The sequence below is a fragment of the Leptosomus discolor genome, chromosome 14, assembly GCF_034619465.1.
Source record: "Leptosomus discolor isolate bLepDis1 chromosome 14, bLepDis1.hap2, whole genome shotgun sequence".
NCBI lineage: Eukaryota > Metazoa > Chordata > Aves > Leptosomiformes > Leptosomidae > Leptosomus > Leptosomus discolor.
The window spans coordinates 15,901,627-15,921,672 of record NC_141404.1 but is presented as its reverse complement, the minus strand read 5'-3'; the positions used below and the strand labels follow the sequence as shown (position 1 = coordinate 15,921,672).

General features: G+C 42.2%; 1 protein-coding gene across 1 annotated transcript in view; it reads left to right on the top strand.

Annotated features, from left to right (window-relative positions):
• Window positions 1-20,046, top strand: part of ADCY9 (adenylate cyclase 9) — an 88,418-nt gene that overhangs the window by 53,432 nt on the left and 14,940 nt on the right. The window contains exons 3-6 of the mRNA XM_086473079.1: window positions 129-233; window positions 4,677-4,894; window positions 9,594-9,696; window positions 12,721-12,929. Coding sequence (XP_086329205.1) covers window positions 129-233; window positions 4,677-4,894; window positions 9,594-9,696; window positions 12,721-12,929 — 635 coding nt within the window. The remainder of the gene's footprint in view (window positions 1-128; window positions 234-4,676; window positions 4,895-9,593; window positions 9,697-12,720; window positions 12,930-20,046) is intronic.

Below are 20,046 nucleotides of genomic sequence, written 5' to 3'. Positions count from 1 at the left end.
TTCCCATTCTGTAGCTTTGTTTATCTTTTAGCCATGCCACGAGTATACAAGTGGACCGAATTACAAATTGCGTAATACTACGAGGACACCAAAACGTTCCTGGCTAAAATTTTTTTGTCTCATTGCAGCCTTGCCCTTCATGTAGTACCACCCTTGCTCCCCACTGTGATGTCAGCATAGACGAAGGAGCTATCCAAAATGGTTGTCAGGATGACCATAAAAACAGTACGAAGGTAATTTAAGTATTTATCACTTCCCTTCTTTTCCCTTATTTCTCTGCTTCAGTTAGCTTTCTCTTCTTTGTATCACTATTCCTTTATTCAAGCTCTTAAGCAGCAGGACTGATTTTAATTTTGAGCAATTGTGTTCTAAAGTTTTTGTTGATCCCCCTCCCCCTCAGTTTTCAAAATTATTAGTGGTTCTGTGGACCCAGTTTGACACGGAGAAGGACCTAAAATTTGGACTCTTTTAGTCACTCTGAGGCTGCCCAAAGTAAGAGGCACAAACCACACTACGACACTCGCCATCCCTTACACCAGTTGGCTGTGTCACCTTGCCACGTTACACCTGTGTCTTGCCAGCATCTTCTGCATCGTAGCTCTAAGACACAGTCATCCTGTTCACACCACAGCTGAAACTCACAGCCGTTAAGTCACTTTGCATCCTTTTTCTGACCCACAAATAAAGCATCTTGCATATTCAGCATGCTGCTGCCAAGGTTGCTTTCCTTGCTTGTTGCTTAGATATTCTCACTGAAGCCACCTACTTCCTCTGCAATGCCAGACATTGCCTATTTGTCATCTTATTCGTGGCCTTCGTAGCCTCTCTGCTCTGCCTGTCACTTCTCACTCCTTCCTGAATGTTAAGCTCCTGCCTAAATGCAGACTGGATACCAGCGTGCATCACCTGATTGTTACATTTTCATATAAGTTTAATGCTTTCCGTTGTTGGGGAGAATCACTTCATGAACACGCTCACAGACAGCTGTCTTGTTCTTCACATCTGTCTTTACAACTTTTCTCACATACAGACCTAATTTAAAAACTTGCCAGCACTTACTACTGATGAGCTACTGTATTAATCTGTGTTTGTCCCTCTACTCTCTGTATTTGACCTGTTGTCTCTTATGCTTAAATTGTAAGCTCAGAAGCAGGGACTGCCTTATAGGGCTGAAATGGTAGCACAGTAGACCATGTTCTGTGCCAAGGTTCCTAGGAAACAGCCTAAGAAAAAAAATAAGGTAATAATCCTTTCAGCCTTGAGAGAGGTAGAGCAGAGTGGCTAGCAGGTTCTGGTCTCACAACAGCATGAGATCTTGAAGACAGAAAACATTGTGGGAGATCTGCCCAGGCTGCCAAGATGATATGCAGGAGATGCTTCTTCCCCAGGCTGCCTCTGCCCACATGCCAGGGACCTCCAGGAACCGACTGCAAACAGAGAATTTCCTTGGGTACCAGCTGCCTAGTGTCGTGTGTTGTCTTCATCAGAATTACCCTTTAAGTTTCTTCCTACTACAGCTATATTAGCTTCATGTGTGTTCATCAGCAAGCCATCCAACCTTGCTTAGAAGAGGCCTGTACAGTGCTGAATAAAACGTCTGTAATTTCACTGGAAGAAACATGCTGGTGGAGACCAAATCACATGTCCTCCTTTGATCTGGTTTGGGTTTTGCTAAGTCAAAAATTGGACCAGTTAAGTGGCTATCCAGTAAGTCTGGTATTCCTGTTTAACTGAAAGCTTAGAAAACGGCTACGTGCACAAAGTTGCTGTGGCGTTTGACTTCCAAATCCTCTTTGCAGTCTCAGCTTCCTTGGGAAGAAGAGCCATAAGTTCCCTCTACCCATCTCTGGAGTCTCTCCCCTTCCCATGCCACATCGCTGCGCCAGGCCCTGGAGCACTTATGTCCCCTGTCTTTGGGGAATGTTAATGTTAACTACGTCTTTGGACCTCTGTGGGTCCCAACAGCCTCTGGAGCCTCCCTGTCTCTCGAGAGGAAACTGTCACACAGTGCATCAAACCTCTGAGTGCTCAAAAAAACCTGTGCAGCCTGTTGCCGTCGGAAACCACAGTAACACTGGAACTAACAACATTTAATAAATGGGGATTTTCTCCTTACACACAAGCAGTTTCACACTCTAATCCCCTCCTCTTAGGATTAACAGAGTAGAGACAGCATAGGAAAACCTTGAGCTGACTGAAGGGAAGAATTTTCTTAGGGATTTGAGCCTTTGCCAAGGAGCTAAAGAGAAAAGGCCAAGAGAAGTCCATGCTGACCTTCTCTGAAAGAGCAGAAATTTTCGCTGCATTTTTCAGATGAACTTGAACAGACAGGGAAAGCAAACAGTGCACAGGAGTCTGTATCTTTTATTTGAGCTGCTCGTAGCAAAAGTTGTGGTCTCTGAGTGGCTGCTTTTCAAGTAATGACATATGCTGCAGGGGTGAGGAAAAGGAGAAAGATTCTTTAACAGAAAAAAAATGGTGATAACTGACTTTTTTTTTTTTCTTTTTTAGGCTTCAAGTTGTTCTAGAAAGTGCTCTGAGCAGATACAATATTTAGCATGAATTCTAAAAAAACCCTAAAAAACCAAAACAAAACTCCAACCAACCCACCCCACCCCCCAAAAAAAAAACCCAAATAATGAAGACCCTTCACTTCTAGCAACTTGTTGGACAGTTCTCTTTGGTTTGCTTTCATTAGTACTCCTCATCTCAGAAACAGAGAGGTTAACCTGGCACTGCAATATGTCTTGTGCTCCGGGGCTGTGTTCCCTCTCGGGAGGCTAGATAACCCGTTACGGTTGCAGGAGGACTTGCTCTGAAGCTGCTGAACGTTTTCCTGCAGAAAAGAAGCTGGTGACCTTTTATGTGAGAAGTTCCTGTGCCTTTGGCTTAGCAGGAGAGTGCCCTTCTGTCATACGCCAGCGCCTCTCCGGTCCAAGGGGTTTTGGTCTGCTTTTGCTGAGATATATGTTGCTGAAATCACCTTTCTCTTCTGTTGATTATGTTCTTTAGCAAAACATTGGCAGCACACCAAGGTAACTACTGAATTTCCTATTCTACTTGTCAGCTGCTGTCACTGTGCTGTGAACACCTGCAAGCTGCCAAAACAACTGCTGTGAGTGGTAGAAGGGACTAGACTGGGAATCCTTTCATCTCCTGGCTCCCAGCACGTGGCTCTAGGGGCTCACACCTCCGTCAGGGCAGCCCGCAGGGTGGGGATCCTGCATCCCTCCTGGGCGGGAGGAAGCGGAAGCACAACCCACCTCCCTCCTGCTTTTCCTGTAGCTCCAGGGAACCATTCCAACACACCTTGTTATGACTTTAGCTCTTGAGGTCTTGGCAGTGATAGGGAGCCCAGCCCGAGCGCTTTCTGACTCTTCCCTGCACAAGATGACCTTCTCCCGCTGCTCCATTAGTCGTGTATCTTCAGTGGTTGTGTCTGCACCTTTCATCATACCTGCCTAGAGTCATGTGCCTCATTTTCTTTACAGGATAGGTACATTAGGAGGTTGGATTTTGCATGTGCAGCCAGAAACCAGATATTTCTTAACTTTAACTAAGTTGATTTTACAATCTAATCAACATTTCAGTGCCTGGTTGGGGTGGTGATGATATTTATGGTATTTATTTATGGTTGCTGTGGTGGGATCCAAGAATAGTCTTCTGGAGGAGCTTGTCACTGCTGTGCTGACTGCTGTACAGGCAGAAATGGAGAAACTTCTGTCATGAGTGGGTTTCAGGATGAGGATAAATGATACGTGATAAATGACAAGACATGGAGGGGGAGAGATGAACATTCAAATATGCTAAGTTTGATATATGTTTGCATTTTAAAATGATCCTGACTAACTGCAGTTCATTTTCATTCTAACCGTACTTAGTTGTCTAATTTTTCTTGGAATTGCTTCAGTACATATTGGTCTAGGTCAAACAAAATGCAGAAGAAGGAACTTCAGGTTCCATGAGAATAGAATAATTTTTGGTTAAAAGGAATTTGTGTTCTCAAATGAATGAAAGCAGAATTGATAATATTGTGTACCTAAGCTGTGTTGCAAGCTAGTGTCAAAACTTAAAAATGCAGTATTAATTAATACAAAGGCAAAAGAAAACCAGAAAGAATAATTATGACTTAGTCAGTGAAGAAAATGTAGTTTAATTTACAGGATAAATTTTTTGTAGGATGATAAGATGTACAAAAGGGCTGTTCCCACAGGGAGGAGACAGGAGGAAGCTCTGTCTGGGAAAGCAGCAGGGCTGTAGCGGTCAGTGGAAGGATCAGCAAGGACAGGCAGAGTAAGTTGTCTCCTTGACCTGTGGAAAGGCAGCACAGCTTAAGTAGGTATTTAAAAAGCTTTTTAGAAGTATCTTGACCTTAAGACGAGTGATTGAAGTTCGGGCTTGTGGTTGGTCTTCATTGCATGTGTGAAAATGTACTTTTTTTCTGGTCCTTGGAAACTTGGTACATAAAAAGCAAAAAGATGACACCTACATAGGCGTGCATTTACAGAAGGTGTGAACGATTTCAAGGCAGGGGGAGTTAGGTCTTTGACATGATCAGGTAAAAGCTCAGTGTGTTGAGAGAAGAACTTCTTTCAACTTTTGTTGCATGAAATCTCTTCTGTCTGCTCTCTCAATCACTAATATTCCCCATGTATGTTTTGCTTTCTGTCATTCAGGCTCCAGGAGGACACAGTCCAAAGACTCAAAATGGACTTTTGAGTCCTCCACAGGAAGAAAAGCTCAGCAATAGTCAAACCTCGCTTTATGAAATGTTGCAAGAGAAAGGAAGATGGGGTGGAGTGAGTCTGGATCAATCGGCTCTCCTTCCTTTGAGGTTCAAAAACATCAGAGAGAAGACAGATGCTCACTTTGTGGATGTGATTAAAGAAGACAGGTAAGGAAAATTGAGCTGTGAAATTGTGTAAAGGTGGGAAAGCAGTAACAGGAGTCACATATCTTTAATCTTTATTTGTGTGCCTTTTGCCTAATGTCAATAATTATTGTTAACATATAACATGCCATATGTTTTCTGATTGTAGTCTATATCCAGCTTAAACTACAATAGGAACTTGGTGTCAGAAACATTCTGTTCAGGAATATGTAAAGCCAGGGTTTTCATTATTTCCGTGGTGAACAGTCATTCTTCAGTTGAGTCTTCAAAAAGGAAAAATACTCTTTAAGTGACTTGCCATGAAGTTGAACTCTTATTTTTACATTCAAAAGTCCTCTTAATGTATGTAATATGTACCTTCCTGTGCAATTAAAAGCGTAACATAAAATATGAACCATGAAACTTGTATTTTTGTGTAGCAAAAGAACAACCTCACATAACATCGTGTGACTATCTAATACCTAGAAATCATACTGGGCTTGGAAGCAGAATTAATAGGAGTGAATTGTCATGGATCTACTACCTACCTACAGCATTTTTTAGAGTTAGCTTCTCTCTCTGTTTCAGACGAAAAAACTTATTTTGGGTAAGGAAAGTATGTTCTCCAAAATTCAGTAGTGTGTGATTTTTGTAAACACACAACCATATCTCCCTTATTATGGCAGTGACTTGACTGGAGCAACTAAACAGATAACTTGAGTTTGTTATCATTTATAGCTATTCTTATTTTTGCTTCACTGCTTCCACTCAGATTAGGGATACTTTATCTAAATATCCTTGAAACTGTATGCTTGTACAGATTCCAGGCTGCTTGGAACAGGGACATTGTCATCTTAACTGAAAACATGACCAGAGCAGGGAGAAGTGAGAGGGAGGGACACCAGGCCCTCTCCAGTCTCTTTTCTAGATTTTTTCCAGATTACCTTTTTCCTGTGGCCAACTTCAATTAAAATTTAGGTTCCTCCCCCCACCCCATGTGTGGTCTGTCATCAGTGGCTGAGAATAGGTGATATTTTCAAATACTAGAAGACAGACGGATTGGGAAAGTCCAAATGTTGTCAGAAATCAGCAAGAACAAATTGGATTTTTGTTTAAAATGTAACTAGCATGCTGCAAATTTTAGGTTGTAGAAGTAGCTTAATTTATGCTGTTGGCCTGACTCAAGCACTTGTGTTCCTGGTGCATTCCTCCTCCATTTACAAAATGGATAATTCTTTCTGATTCGGAAAAAGGAAAAAGTAGGACTGTGACTTGACATCAGTCAAAGCCTAGCTTTTTTTTGGTCTCAATTAAATATCATCATTACCATATTAAGTGGGCCATTTCTTGTTGCCAGGGAAACTTCTCTGCTGAGTTCAGTTCATGTAAACATAACTTTCCAAAAATAATCTTCTGATTAATTAGGTCTATGCAAAATGGTTTAAGCCTCCCGTTTTACATTAATCCTTTTTAACGTTTCTCAATGTGAAGTTATATGTAATAAGTAATTTAAAAAAACATTCTTGTTCCCCTCCTGTAAGACGTTAATATATTGTTGGTCTCGACAAATCCAGTATCTGTGAGGATGTTTGAATGGGAAATTTGAGTTTTCTCAGGGAGGGGGGGAGAAATACAAATTTCCCCTTGGTCATCTTACGTGAAACCCCATTCGCAGTAATAATACAGGAGCTTTGCTGCTCTGGTTTTATGTTATTGCAAACCCAGCAGCGGCAAAAGGTGAGCTTCCCCTAGCACTGGGCAGTGATTTCCACCATGGTGCACGTTGCTGGTGTTCTGATCTGTGATATAAATTCCTCTTAACAGAAGCTACATACCCCAGATACGGTGGTAACGTGTATGAATTAATCACGCAGGCTTCCTGTACGGCTGGGAGGAGTTAAGCATATCCTAGGGAGGAGTCGGGAGCCTGTACGCTGCACTAGGAAGCTGCCTAGGGCTAGCCTGGAGGAAATGCTGGACACTGGTGATATTTTTCATTTCCCAACCTCTTTCTAGAGTTTAGGTGTGTGGCTGAGAGTTTATGAGCGGCCATTGGTCTCTTTGCATGCCGAGATTTCAGCTTGGAGCTGATAGCTCAGCAGAGTTCCAGTTGTCTTTAAAAATAATAATAACGATGCCAGTGTTAGTGCAGCATGTTTGTATTACTGCATTATACAAGACTCCTTTTCATAGGAGTTATCAATTTGCATCTTCTTACAACTGGATTATATGTGTTTTGCAAACAATGTATAGTTTGAGCTTTGAGCCTGGCTTTACTACAACCACTATAAAAATACCATGCTTTGGTCATTGTCATCTGCATGTTACAGTCTAGTTTAAAAGAAAACTATAGTGTAAGAGTACAGAATGTTCAAATGTAGTTTCATTGGGGATGTGCTCAAAGGATTCTCACTTCTTAGGTTTGTGTTCCCAAGAAAAATGACGTATTCCTTAGCTTATACAATTTTTGAAGTACAAGAAACAAGTACTCAAGCGCTAATCAGGACATAGTTACAAATGATCTCTTTAGACTTGCAGAGCAGAGTCCCAGGGCAATACAAAGCTCCCCCCAGAAGCTAGGTTCAGCCTGTCACCCCCCCTCTTGGGCCAATTTCCTGTTTAAACACTTCTAAAATTTGTTTCTTTCTTTCTTTCGTCTCCCACTTCCCAGTCTGCTTAATTCAGGGAAAACAGAAATCACTTGTGCTGGGGAGGCACAGCGCCTCCTGGGAAGCAGATTATGTACTTGACTGTGTTTAATCAACTAAACTGGGATCTTCCTCTTTGAGACAGACAACTATTGATGTGGAGCTGGACTGGCTGACATCAGAAATGCTGCCTTCACCCTGGTTTCATAATGTTATACCTTCTGTTTCATGCTTCACTGGCAAATTGGATTGTTCTTCTTACATCCTTAGACCTTTGCAGCTCTAGCACCACACCACCATACTCTGTTGAGCTTCCCTGGAGGAAGAAAGTGAATTCAACAATATTTTAAAGGAAAGAAAAAGGGCGGCGGGGGGGGGAAGCTTGCAAAATTCATATTGTAAGATACTCTTAGAAACATCTAAGAGAGGTGAGGGGTGGAAGAATGAAGGAGAAGAGGCACTCAGGTGAATGCGTCCTGTCATTCCTGCAGATTATCCTGTTGTTTTTAATATATTGGCCAAGGCCAGAATGTTTAAAGGTTATAAAGTATCTGCCATATTCACAGCTGATGAATCCTTCAGTCTAGGAACGTATGTTTGGTTGGTTTTGCATCTCAAGGAAAAAATGCTTCCCACATTCCCACATGCCATCTTGTGCTGGGGAGCTTGTACTTCCAACAAACCTCTTTGCTAAGTGTTCACAAAAAATAGCAAAAAAACCAAAAACAAACCCCCTGAAAAAAAAAGGATTCAGGCGCAGACTAGCTCTGTAGGATCTTTCCACTTTGTCATCTGCTTAGAATTTGATCTCATGTGCATCTCTGTGGTTTTTGCTTAGTTACCACTTGAAAACAGGCCACTCTAATTGTTGCTCCGGTGCTATGATTTTCAAGGCAGGAATAGCACGTGGAAAGAAGCTGCCTCGTTTCAGATTCTACAGCAGTTTTAAAAACAGCTAGTTCACTATAAATAACAAGTGGAATCGGTTACTTGAAAATGAAAGGAGGTTCATACCAAGAGAGTGTGCTCTGAAGCCTCAGATGAGGACAGCACAGAAGAGAGGGTGGCAGGCTGTCCCAGCAATAAATGGCATAAACAGGCATGACCTTACTCTGTGAGCATCGGGCACAGAGCACTTGGTGCTCTGTAAGTCGAGTCCTTTCAGCTCTTTGACACCTACTCAGGAACGAAATGATTTGCAGATCAAGTGCCGTAGATGTCGTCAGAAAACTTCTTTCATAAACCTCTTACAACTAATGTAAAACTCAAAAAATGTTCTATTTTTGCTCTAGAGGGTGAGGAACAGAAACAACTTTTTAATGATTGAGACCTCTTTTATGGGTTGGTTGGGGTTTTTTTCTGCACCAGACACTGGAAGAGAAGGTGGAGAGGTGCATAAACACCCTCTGGTAGATGCTGCCTCCTGGTTCGTTAGTCCTAGTGAGCTAGTTTCATTATCTGTCAGTGCCTTTGTGGATGATTCTGATGATTTCAAATCTTCTGTTTCAGAAGTATGTGTAAGCTATCAATCTCCTCAGGTTCTGTTTTTCTGCAGCCCAGATCATTAAGAAAATGTTCCTAGCTGAGTTACTGAGTTATTTGGAGTAATAAGAAAGTGCTCTTTTCTAAAACTGACAAATGGAGGGTTTTTTTCTGACAAATTGTCACGTTTATCTTCCTTGTCTTGCGTTGAACGATGGAATTCCACCTGACACCAATATCCTGCAGCCATGCATCACCTAAGGTTGTGCCTCTGTAGCAGCAATTAACCTTTACTATTTTCTGGCTTATATTACAAGTATCTGCAGACATCTGCAGTTATAGCTGTTAAGTTTCTGGAAGGACTTGTTGGTCTCTTCCTGAACGTATAAAAGTTTATTCTGCCATTTTTTGGTGAAGTATTTCCTCTGAGTGAGTGAGTGATGTGGATAAGGGGGTACCTCAGTGACTGAGAGCGAAGATAAGCTACAGGAACTTCAAAGCCAAGTGCCAGCATCCCTGGAAACAGAACCCATGGAACAGGGGGCTCTGAAAGAGTTACAGCTGAATAAACTGATGTTGTCTTTTCTCTTTAGCCTCATGAAAGACTACTTCTTTAAACCGCCTATTAACAAGCTGAGCCTGAACTTCTTGGATCAGGATTTGGAGATGGCCTACAGGACAAGCTATCAGGAAGAGGTGTGTTTCTCCTGGTGCTGATTTCCTTCTGTAATCTGTCTAAGCAACTGTCTGTCACTTGTTTTTAACACGCTTCATTGCAGTTAATGACAAGGGTCGTGAAATGTCAAATGTGATTTACTACTTGGTATTGCTGCCTCTGAAAAGTCTGCTTTCAGTTTACCTGCCGTGTGCCATACCTTGAGTCTAGTCTACTCCAACATTTAGGCTGGAAATACATATTCACACTCCACCAAGATACACTAATTACTGCTCACTTGCCTTTTCTCCATTTTCAGGTTAATGTTTTAAGGCATTAGGCAGACCAGAGAACCATGCTAAGATGAAAGTAAAGGACAAAACGCTACTTGCCTTCTCATCAAATATCCTAACTTTGAGAATGGTGACTTTGAATTTGATTCTTGTTCATGTCACAGGCTCATGATTATCCTTGTGGAACCCAAACCTGCTCTGAACTCAAATGTCCTAAGTTCTGTCCATGTGCTGCGTTCAGAAACAGGCAGTTCAAACCACTGTGTAATGGTAAGGAATAGTGAGTAAATTGGAAGGAACTTGGTGCCTTCTTCAGGACTCTGCACCGAGTGTAAAAAGTCCTTAATCCCCTTGGGGGCTAATAGTATCGCAGGCTTTCCATGTCAGTAGATATTCCTGCCCGGTTGATGTGAACTAGCAAGATGCTTTGGGTTTACATACAGTGACATTAGGTGTCAGTACTAACTGAGGCTGCATTTCCACAAGCAGCTGAAAAGTCGCTGCCAAAAGCGGGCAATTGCTCTCCTCTCCTTGTTCCTGCTCCTCCCTGGCCCTTCTAATGGCTCTGGTGCTTATCAGGCTTCCCTGCTGTGAGCCACTTCATTTTACTAGCCTAGCATAAAATATTCATGTTTTGTTTTTCTGTTTGGGGCTTTTTCTTTTTCCGTCTGGGTCTGTTTTCTGCTGTATTGAACCAGCAGCTCACAGAGAGGTTGGCAAGTGCCAGAGCCAGTGCAAGATAAGTGTCCGGCAGCAGGAAGGGGAATGGGCCCTTCCCTTCCAGTAGCACCGAGCTATTAGTTTGGGCCATCCATCTGGCAGAATTGCATTGTGCTAAATGTGGGTGTTGATTTCTTTTCTTCCCAGTATGTCCTACATCCGAGGGCAGGTAGGATTTCTGCTTCTGCTGCTTGTTTATGGGCTGCTTTCTGTTCTGGGCAGCGTTGTCACATTGTCCTTAGTAATAACTCCCTGTTTGCTTGTTTTCCAGTGTTTACAAACGAGACCTAACTTTTTTAACAAAGGGAAGCATAGTTGTGTTGCAGGTCAGTTTGTTCACTTTGTTCAGGAGCTTCGTCCTCGTCCTGCAGCGCTGTATTCCAGTGGTTATCTCTCTGAATAAAGCTCATGTAGCAACAACAGGGAGATGGTTCTCGTGGGATACAGCCTGAAAAATTTGTACAAACTATACAAAAAATTGTAAATCAAATTCTTTCCAATGGAAAGGTTGGAAAGAGAAGCAAAGCGGTGATAGTCAAACATCTACAGATTGACCTGTTAACGTGGGTATGTAGTAAATTCATAGAAGGAGCAGGAACTTGGCCTGTGCATTTTGTTAGTGGCAAGCTATTAATTTGAAAATTAAGTAAAGCTCCCTGGAAATGGAAATCTTCACTCTAATAGTAACTTTGAGCACTGGGGCAAAACCTGTTAAAGCCTTAATGTTAGCATAGTACTGGACCAAACCAACAACAATCTTCTCTTGGGAGAATGAAATGATTTGTCAGCACTGCTGGTTATTTAATTGCCTGGCAGGAAACTGTTGCTGAAAGTAACTTCCAACACACTGAATTCACCTCTAATTACACAGTGCCAGCTGCATGCTCGGTTTGTGATCATTCTCTGTAAGCGCCTGCACTTCCCAAGAGCTTGCTTAGCCTGTTCTTGTTTGGAAATTAAGGCACTACTTAACACTGTCAGGGCATCCTTAATGCTGTCACTTTAGGGTACAGTGTTGCTTTCCTTGATTCAACTTACGTGACTTTCTGGGTGGACTAGCAGGATTCTGCTGGAGTTCAGATTAATTTTGGCACTGAATGATGCTGAGTGAATATATTATTTTGCAGGGAGGTACAAATGAGGAACAAGTTCATTTCCCAGTATTGCTGAGTGCAGATAGCGTTCTAAGGAGTAGAAGAAATTTCCAACTTAAACCAGAGTACAGCCCTGTAGTATTCAAACTGGACTACTTCATGGCGATATGGATAACATACTTTTGCTTTCCTTTGGAACTTGCTTTCTGTGGTCCCTTGAGCAGATAGAAACGCTCATAAGACTGGGCTCATCTGAGTAAGCCAGGATGTGGAGCTCATGATCTAGTTTTTCAGCTGGACTGGCCAAAGTAGCACACAGCACAGCTGCACAAGCACCGGGGCCAGGACAAGAAGGGATGGGAATGTGTGGTAAGGGGTTACGGGAGAACAGAACTTGGTGTCCTGGGCTCTCATCAATTCAGATTACATAGCGTCCCGACTGCTGCTTCTAATCTGGCCCGAAAGGGAGATGTGAACTCTGCCACAGGCAAGTAGCTGTTTCTGTAGAGTGGGGTTTGGAGGGTTTTCTTAAAGAACCATTGGAGCTGAAAGGTTTATTGTAAAATCTATTATTATTTTAAATTAAAATCATTCAAGGAAACTTCTTATAGCTTTATCTGCTAGTAATTGTGGGTTTTATGTTTCTTTGCATAGAATAGTAATTCTCATATGGTTTATTTCTGTATCATAATATTCTACAAAAATCACCTCAGACCAGGGGCTGCACTGCCAGTGCCTTTTTTCAACACAGGCTTATTGTCAGGGTACTGTGATAGCCATTAAACTACCTCTTCTGTTTCTTGTTTCAAAACAGTACTTGCATTGGATTAATGAAGTAGCAAAAAGTTCTATATTCCTTTATTTGCTTTTGTGAGCTGCTGTTTATGGCACAGTTGAACTCAGCATAGTAGAAGTTATTCATTTTCATTCCTTCCCTTGATCCCTGTATCCCACACAGGTTATAAGGAATGCTCCAGTGAAGACGTTTGCCAGCGCTACCTTCAGCTCGCTCCTGGACGTGTTCCTCTCCACCACAGTCTTCCTCATACTTTCTATCACGTGTTTCCTGAAACACGGGATGGTCGCGTCCCCTCCACCACCCGCAGCAGTCGTGGTGTTCGTCATCGCCATCCTGCTAGAGGTGCTGTCCCTTGTCATCTCAATTAGGTAAATAAAGCTTAAGAAAGTCTTGAAATAGCAGTGGGAACTGAAATGGTGGCTGGCTCAGGAACATTTTGTTTGACAGCATCCCAGGAACTCACTTGGACGGTCTGTAATATTTGGAGAACAGTGAAGCCAAGAGGGCTTGCAGCAGTGCTTGTGCAAAGAGAGGTCTAGCTGCAGAAATTGGAGGAGAGAAAGGTGACTCTGGTAGAGGCCACTTAAGGAAACAGAATCTGCATGCCATGCTTGCCCCTGCTTATTGTTCCTTGGGATGCCACACGCAACTGGATATCTCCTCTCCTCACAGGGCCATCAGTGTGACGGAATTCAAACAGAAAACTTTTATCTGTCCTTCAAAAAAAACACAAACCCATCTTTAAATTCCTAGATAAAAGTGCACCATTGTGGTGTTAAAACTGAAATAACTTATCAGAAATGCTAAGAGCAGCTCTTGTCTCAAAAGAAAAAATAAAATTAAAAGAAATTTCAAAATCACATTGCATTTAGGTTTTTTAATGATCTCTGTTTCAGGTCTCATGGGTTTAATATTCAAATAGTTTGTGTGTTCTCCGTTTGACACGTAATTGGAGTTCAGCATTTCCCCCAAGCCCTGGGCTGTGTGACAGTCAGCTGCTGCTGGCAGAAAGGGTGGCTTCGCAGGACTGTGCTCGGCAGTGCCAGCCCCCATGCTGCCTCTTCGCAGCCGGCACCAAAGAATCCCCAGTACCTGAATTCTCACACATCCCTGCAACCCCTGCGCCTCTGCCTCTCCTGTGCCCTTGGCAGTGAGGCTTGGCTGCGGAGGAAGACACCTGATATTTAGCAGCAGCTCCTCATTCCTGACTTGTACCCGGTCACCCAGAGGACGTGTGCTCTGGACGTCTGGGGCACTTGCGGGCCTTACCCTGGTGTTTGTAACTAGTCGGCGAGCGGTTCCTGTGCGGTTCCTGCGTAACGTGGGGTTTCCCCCAGGCACGCTGGAGTTACTGACACGTTCAAGTGTAGCAGAAGCCTGCAGTTGTACGTGCATTCAGTAAAGCTCGTGCTCTCCTGGGTGTGTTGTCCGATTTGTACAGATACTGCGTGTAACCTGTCATTATTAACCCAGGTGATGGACCTAATAATAATTTATTCTGCCCTCCACATCCCCCCTTTTCACGGCACTTCCTTGTGACACAAGAGCGTGTTATAAGGGTGGTGTGTGGAGATGCAGTTCTGTAGTTCACTTGTAGTTTTGGAAATCCATCAGGTATGTGTAAGTTCAAATGCTTTTGTAATTACAAATTAGAAGCAATTCTGCTCTTGTTTCAAAAGAAACAAATTGCAGTTTGCAGGCTGCTTTTGACTTTTCAGGATCAAGGTAAAAAATACTAAACTTGTACTTTAGTCACTGCAGCTTGTAACTCTGCATGTGAATGTATGCAGGCGTGTTTACTTGGAAGCTGGCATTTAGGAGTGGAGAGAGGTTGTTTGTGAACAGTGGAAATGCTTTTAAGGATAGCGTTTCTGAGCAGGTATATTTGATTGCTGCAATTTGAACAGTATTGTAGTTCTGGAGTTTTTAGAAAATCTAGACATTCAGAAAGCATTAAGACCTGCACTGGGAGATGGTTGAACTGGTAGGACTGTCATTCTAGTGCATCTTAAACTGGATTAACTGTTGCTCTGTCCTCTCTCCTGCACCAGAAATGTGTTTTCCCCTTTGCAGAACAGTTTCTGTACCCTGTCTTGGGGGAACAGGTAAGTTGTTTTTTGCCAGTTTAATGTGCCCAGGCAGTTCCTTCACTGCACCAGGTAGGAGAGTAGGAAGGCAGCAGCGAGCAGGTAGTCTGGGTTTGGTGGCCATGGCATTGTATCCCTGAATTTGTTCAGCTCTGAACAACTCAACAACCACTTTGCAGAAGAGCTGGTTTCTGCTAGCTTAGATATGTTTGGAGAAAATTTGTGTTTGTTCACCTTGCAGGTGAATTTTTACTCCACTGTAGTACTTTTCAATTCATTATTATCCCCACTTGTTTTCCAATGCTGCGTTACATTTGCCTTTTCTTACTTTGTACATTTATAAAAATTATTGCTGTAATCTTAGCATTGTTTGTAGGTAGGTACGTAAGGTTTTATTTCAGTCCTGTTCTATAATTGGTGGTTTAGGGGTTTCTTAAGGAGAAGGAAAATTGTTGTTTTCAACATGCTATCTATATAGTCAAGAATTTGCAAAGTGGTTTTGTCTTTCCGAGCTGCGTACAGCTGTACAGAGGTTTAGCTTCGTTGCAGCACCATGTTGTTGAGAGCCGTGCTCTTTGGTAGTGAGTCTGGGCCATTACTGAAGTGAGTTTAAGTGGCTTTGTAATGTTTTCTTAACATTTGGTTTTGCCACTGACATTTCTAATATTTTCGTGAGACTATGTTGGCTTAAAGCCCGAATTTTACTTTCTAAGCTGGCTTGGATGCCTCATGTAGTCAGTGAGATTTAAAAAGCAAGTGTTTCAGGGTGACTCTAGGTCTAAGAAGCATATATTTTTTAATATTAATCATTCTTCTGTGCTTAATTCTGACTTGAAAAACAGATTGAGAAACATCTCGCACTGTGGAGAGCACCTGTAGCCAGCCATCAAAACTCAGGTAGTCCTGCTTGGTGTAGTAACAACAGATTTTCAATAAACACCATGTTGACAGCATGCAGGGCTGCATTTATCCTAACAGGCACCTGCAGGAGGGTTGGGCGTGCAGGGGGTGCTGCAGTTCCTGCACAGCTGCTGCGGGTGCAGATGATCGGTGGTCGCTTGCTGCACTCGTTGGAGTCAAGCTGACCGTTAATCTCAAGACCCCACAAATTCTCCTTGTTAGTTTGGGAAACAGGAATCGCTGGGTGGAGTAAGTCATTGCTGCCCTTCCCTGCCCTCTCTGGCAGTTGAGGAGTAGGGACGTAGGAATCGAGTCGCAAGGTATCCCTTGCTGCTGGAGCCCTTCTTGTGCAAGTGAGGGATGTGTTGCTCCTTTCTTTTGGTGGGAGGGAAGTATCTGCAAATCACTCTGTTTACTCCACAGTTACAAGCAATTGGTTCTCAGGAGTTTGCTACCGTGGGCTCACGTTTGTGATCTTTCCTCTGCTAATGAGATATAATTTGTGTTTGGCTTAACTCTGATCGTCACATCTGAGGTAACGCTGTAGTAAATCTCTTAAAGTACAAAACAGGGTCATCTCAGATCTGAGTAGAACTTACCCAGGGTGCCTTCTTGAAAATAGCCTCATACACCCAAAAAGAGCAGTCTTTGTAGGTGAAAAACCTCTGAAGCTTTCTGGTAAGTTTTCAGTTTTAAATGTAATGGCAATGGTGTCTGGGGAGGTGGGGGACTTTTGAGGAAAAGATACTTGGTTTGGCTTGGAGTGGGTTTTTGCTTTGAATTTATAATATGTATTTACTTTATGATAGATACATAAAATACAGTTTTGGGCCACTCTGGTCTCCATAACCTGAGGCACACACTTCTGTTCAGTTCCCTTGAGCAGAAAGAAGAAAATTGTCTTTTTCCTCCTGAAATCCTCTTCAAATTGAGGACTCATTATGTACAGAAACGGTGCAGAGCTTCCTGTGCAGAAATGTCATCCCAAATGACAATCACAGAATACTACCGAGATATCTTTGGGGAGGAGATTGGACTACAATGCTGGGCACAATCCCAGAATTTCAGGAAAAGGGATTATTTTAGGACCAGAAAATTCTTGCCTAAGTTTCTCATTGTATTTTCATTATCGTGATGCGAAACACCCTGCCTTTAAATCAGTCTGACTTTTAATTGGATCCAGGACTCAGCCTAGGAAGTACTCACTACAGCTCTCGTGGCTAAAACCTTTAGTCCAGCTGCAGGAGTGGGAGAGGAGAGCACTATTGCTGCCTGTGCTAAAACTTGAGTTCTCGAAGAGCAGAAGTCCTCATGGAGCAAAGCTTACAAGGGAGAAGGATGTTTTGATTCCTCTGAAGTGTCTGATAATAAATTATTGGAGTATCTATAGATGAGGATCCCGCTGTTATCACAAGTGCCACTCTAAAATTAATTGTATAAAGCTGCATGCAAAAAAATGGTGCTTCATTTGTAAGCATGTGGAAGATGTCATCTCCTGTTCTGTAAGTGTAGTGCAAAGAACGTCCTTCTGCCCACTTGAAATGTGACTACTTTGACTTTCAAGAGTTCAGCTGAAGTGTAAGAGGTCCTAAAGTTCTGCTATTTTATAAAAATACCTTGGGAAATGTAATTGAACGTACCATAGTCTGTGAGATTTCACTTGGATTTCTTAGGAATACTTCTGCAGGAATACAGGTAAAAGACATCTGCCCACTATTTTAGCTGTAAATACAGGATTTTTGTTAACTAGATACTTTTGACATCTAGTTCTTGTTCTCGAGTAAAACTTGCTATAAGTAAGTTTGTTTAAAAAAAAAAAAAAGTGTAGGTTTTGATAGCATCCTTCAGCAAAGACTTCTGGGTGAAGAGGTGAGGTCAGAATAGTGGATATTTCAACCCTGTTCAAAAGAGTGAGAGATGGGAGCACTTGATGAGTTGCTTCATGAATTAAGAAGGACCTTTCTAGAGAGCAAGAAAATGTCTTCCAGATGAAGAAAGCAGGTACAATCAAGACAGTAGGATGGAGACTAAGCAAAACTGCCCTTTGCCTGGTGCTTCACCTTCCCAGGCTTGCTGAAGTAGCACCCACAGCTGAGACCCTGGGACCAACCAGTTGGATCTTCTTAAGTTCCAAATGACCAGAAGCAGAAATTATTTTCTGCAACTAGAGCTTAACGAACCGGTTCTGTTAACAACAGGGCTGATGCAGAGTATTGATGTGAGGGAGAACAATGTATTCCTTTTGCCTTTATTTATTTCTAACATCTGTGACTTTGGTATTTAATATCCCACCAAATTGCTGCTACGCCAAAAGCTTTTGATTTGAACTATGGGAATTGATTTTAAACTGCCAGTAAATACAGAAATGATGGTAACATTCTCCATTACCCATTAATCATTTATGTCAAAGTTACTAATTTGAACTCCAGCTTGTGTAAACATCTCGGATGCTTTAGCATTTCAGCCCTGTTGAGCTACCCACTGACACTGCATTATTTACTGATACTGCCCTGTAGCCATTGAATCTGTCTGCAGCTCTCGTTGCCGTCTGGATTTAATGCACTTCATACTTCCTGCAGTGGCGGGGTTGTGCTGTATCACAGGCTTTTGCTGTTCCGTGAAGGATGAGATTTCAGTTGTTTTAATTCCAGAGTGCAGGGCATTGGGATAAATACCGGAGTGGGGCTGGGAGAAAAAAATCAATGCGAGAAGGTAAACGTTATCAGGAGAAATGTGGTGCTGTCCTGGAATTTGCACTAGCTTTTTTGAAACACACGGCTGCCTAAATAAAGAAGTGTCCTCATCGGAGGATTAACTGATCGCGTTCGCTGATGGATTTGTTGCTATAGTTCCCACAAGAATTTGTCCTGGCATGGAGGCTTGGCGAAAAGAAAAAAATAAATTTAAAAAAGCTTTCTGCACCATGCAGTCCCTGTTGTGTGGGTTGGGGTGAGAGACATGAGCTGCACTGGGTACCTGCCACGCTTTGCTTGCCACAGAGCTGGTTTCTGTGCCAGCCTACAGGGGAGCGACAGGGAAGATCAGGCAGAGCGTGGGCAGAGGTGTCGCTGATCTGCCTGGAGAGACTGGCTGCTCCTGGCTCTGCACCCAGCGCCGGGTGCCGGTCAGCCCGGGGAGCGCTCTGCCCTGGGGCCCAGGCCGGTTTCCTCTCTCACAGCTCAGCCGTATAAATGTTCATCCTAATTCGTAGGCTTTGGGAGAATTGAACTTTATTTTTAGAGGCATGAACTTGGGTGGCATTTTCAGAAGTACTCGATACTGGGTGAACTTGGCTGCCAATGGAGACAGGGATAGTCCTGTCGCTGATGTTAGAGACAAGTTAGGACAGTATATAATGCTTCAGAAAATCCAATTCTTACTCTATAGAGCTTTTCAAAAAAATTATTTTGCTTTACAAACAATTTTTAATTTCTGTGCTTTGTTGGAAATTCTTTTTAGGATGGAATACGGCTATAATTTTTGGCGTAAATGGAAGTCCATTAACCTAGGAACTAACAAATGTGTGAGCTCCCTCTCGTGGGGTCCTGATGTATTACAGAGTCTTCCATCCTGTTACCCCAAATTTTTTTCCTATACATTTTGAGTGTAATTTCCAGATTTTAATATATTAGAGAAGAGCTATTGAAGCTTCAAAAAAATGCTTGAGGTCACAAAACTCACAGAAGTCTAGACCAGAGAATTAAAATATCATTCATATTTTAAATATTTAATATTTAAATATTAAATTTATAATACTTATAATATTTATAAATAATACATGTTTAAAAGGAGTAGAATGAGTGTCAAATTCATATAAAGAACTTTAAATTTATCCTGGTTTGTATCAGGCTTTCATCCAGCGTAATACCTTGTATTTTAGACAACAGTGTTAAAAAATCGGTGGATATGTTTTCTCTTTTAAAAGATAGAGGTAATATGGAATGACTTGTGTAACTTCGGATGTTGAGTAACTTCGGACGTTGTGAATTTCATATTTAATGTTTGTTGTATTTATACTTTTTTTTTTTTAGCTGTGAGCGTCTCTGCCCCAAAAAAGCAGTAATTATTTACTGTTTAGGCTCTGCTCTCATCCACTGTTAGGACAGCAGTCACCTGCCTGGACTGATTCTGGTAGTTACATACATCCACATGTGATGGCTCTGAATGAAGCCATCTGTACTACATTACCTTTTTATGTCTTCATAAAAATAATTAGAAACTTGAACAGCAGTTGCAATTTTTCTAGTGTGACTAATGTTTTTGAGCTTTAAGGAGGAAGTTATCCTGAGGATTTGTTTTTGTAGGTAAATAATAGTTTTCTCTCCAATGTCCTCGAGCAGTAAGCATCATTTTACCTTTCCTTGTTCATCTTAACAATTAGAAGTGCCCTCATTTAAGAAGTTATCTCCATTAAGCTGCTCTCCAGAGCTCTTCCAGTTGGCTCCTTCAGCACTTCACAGGTTTGGGCCGTCGTTTTATCAGCAGCTTGAGGCAAGAA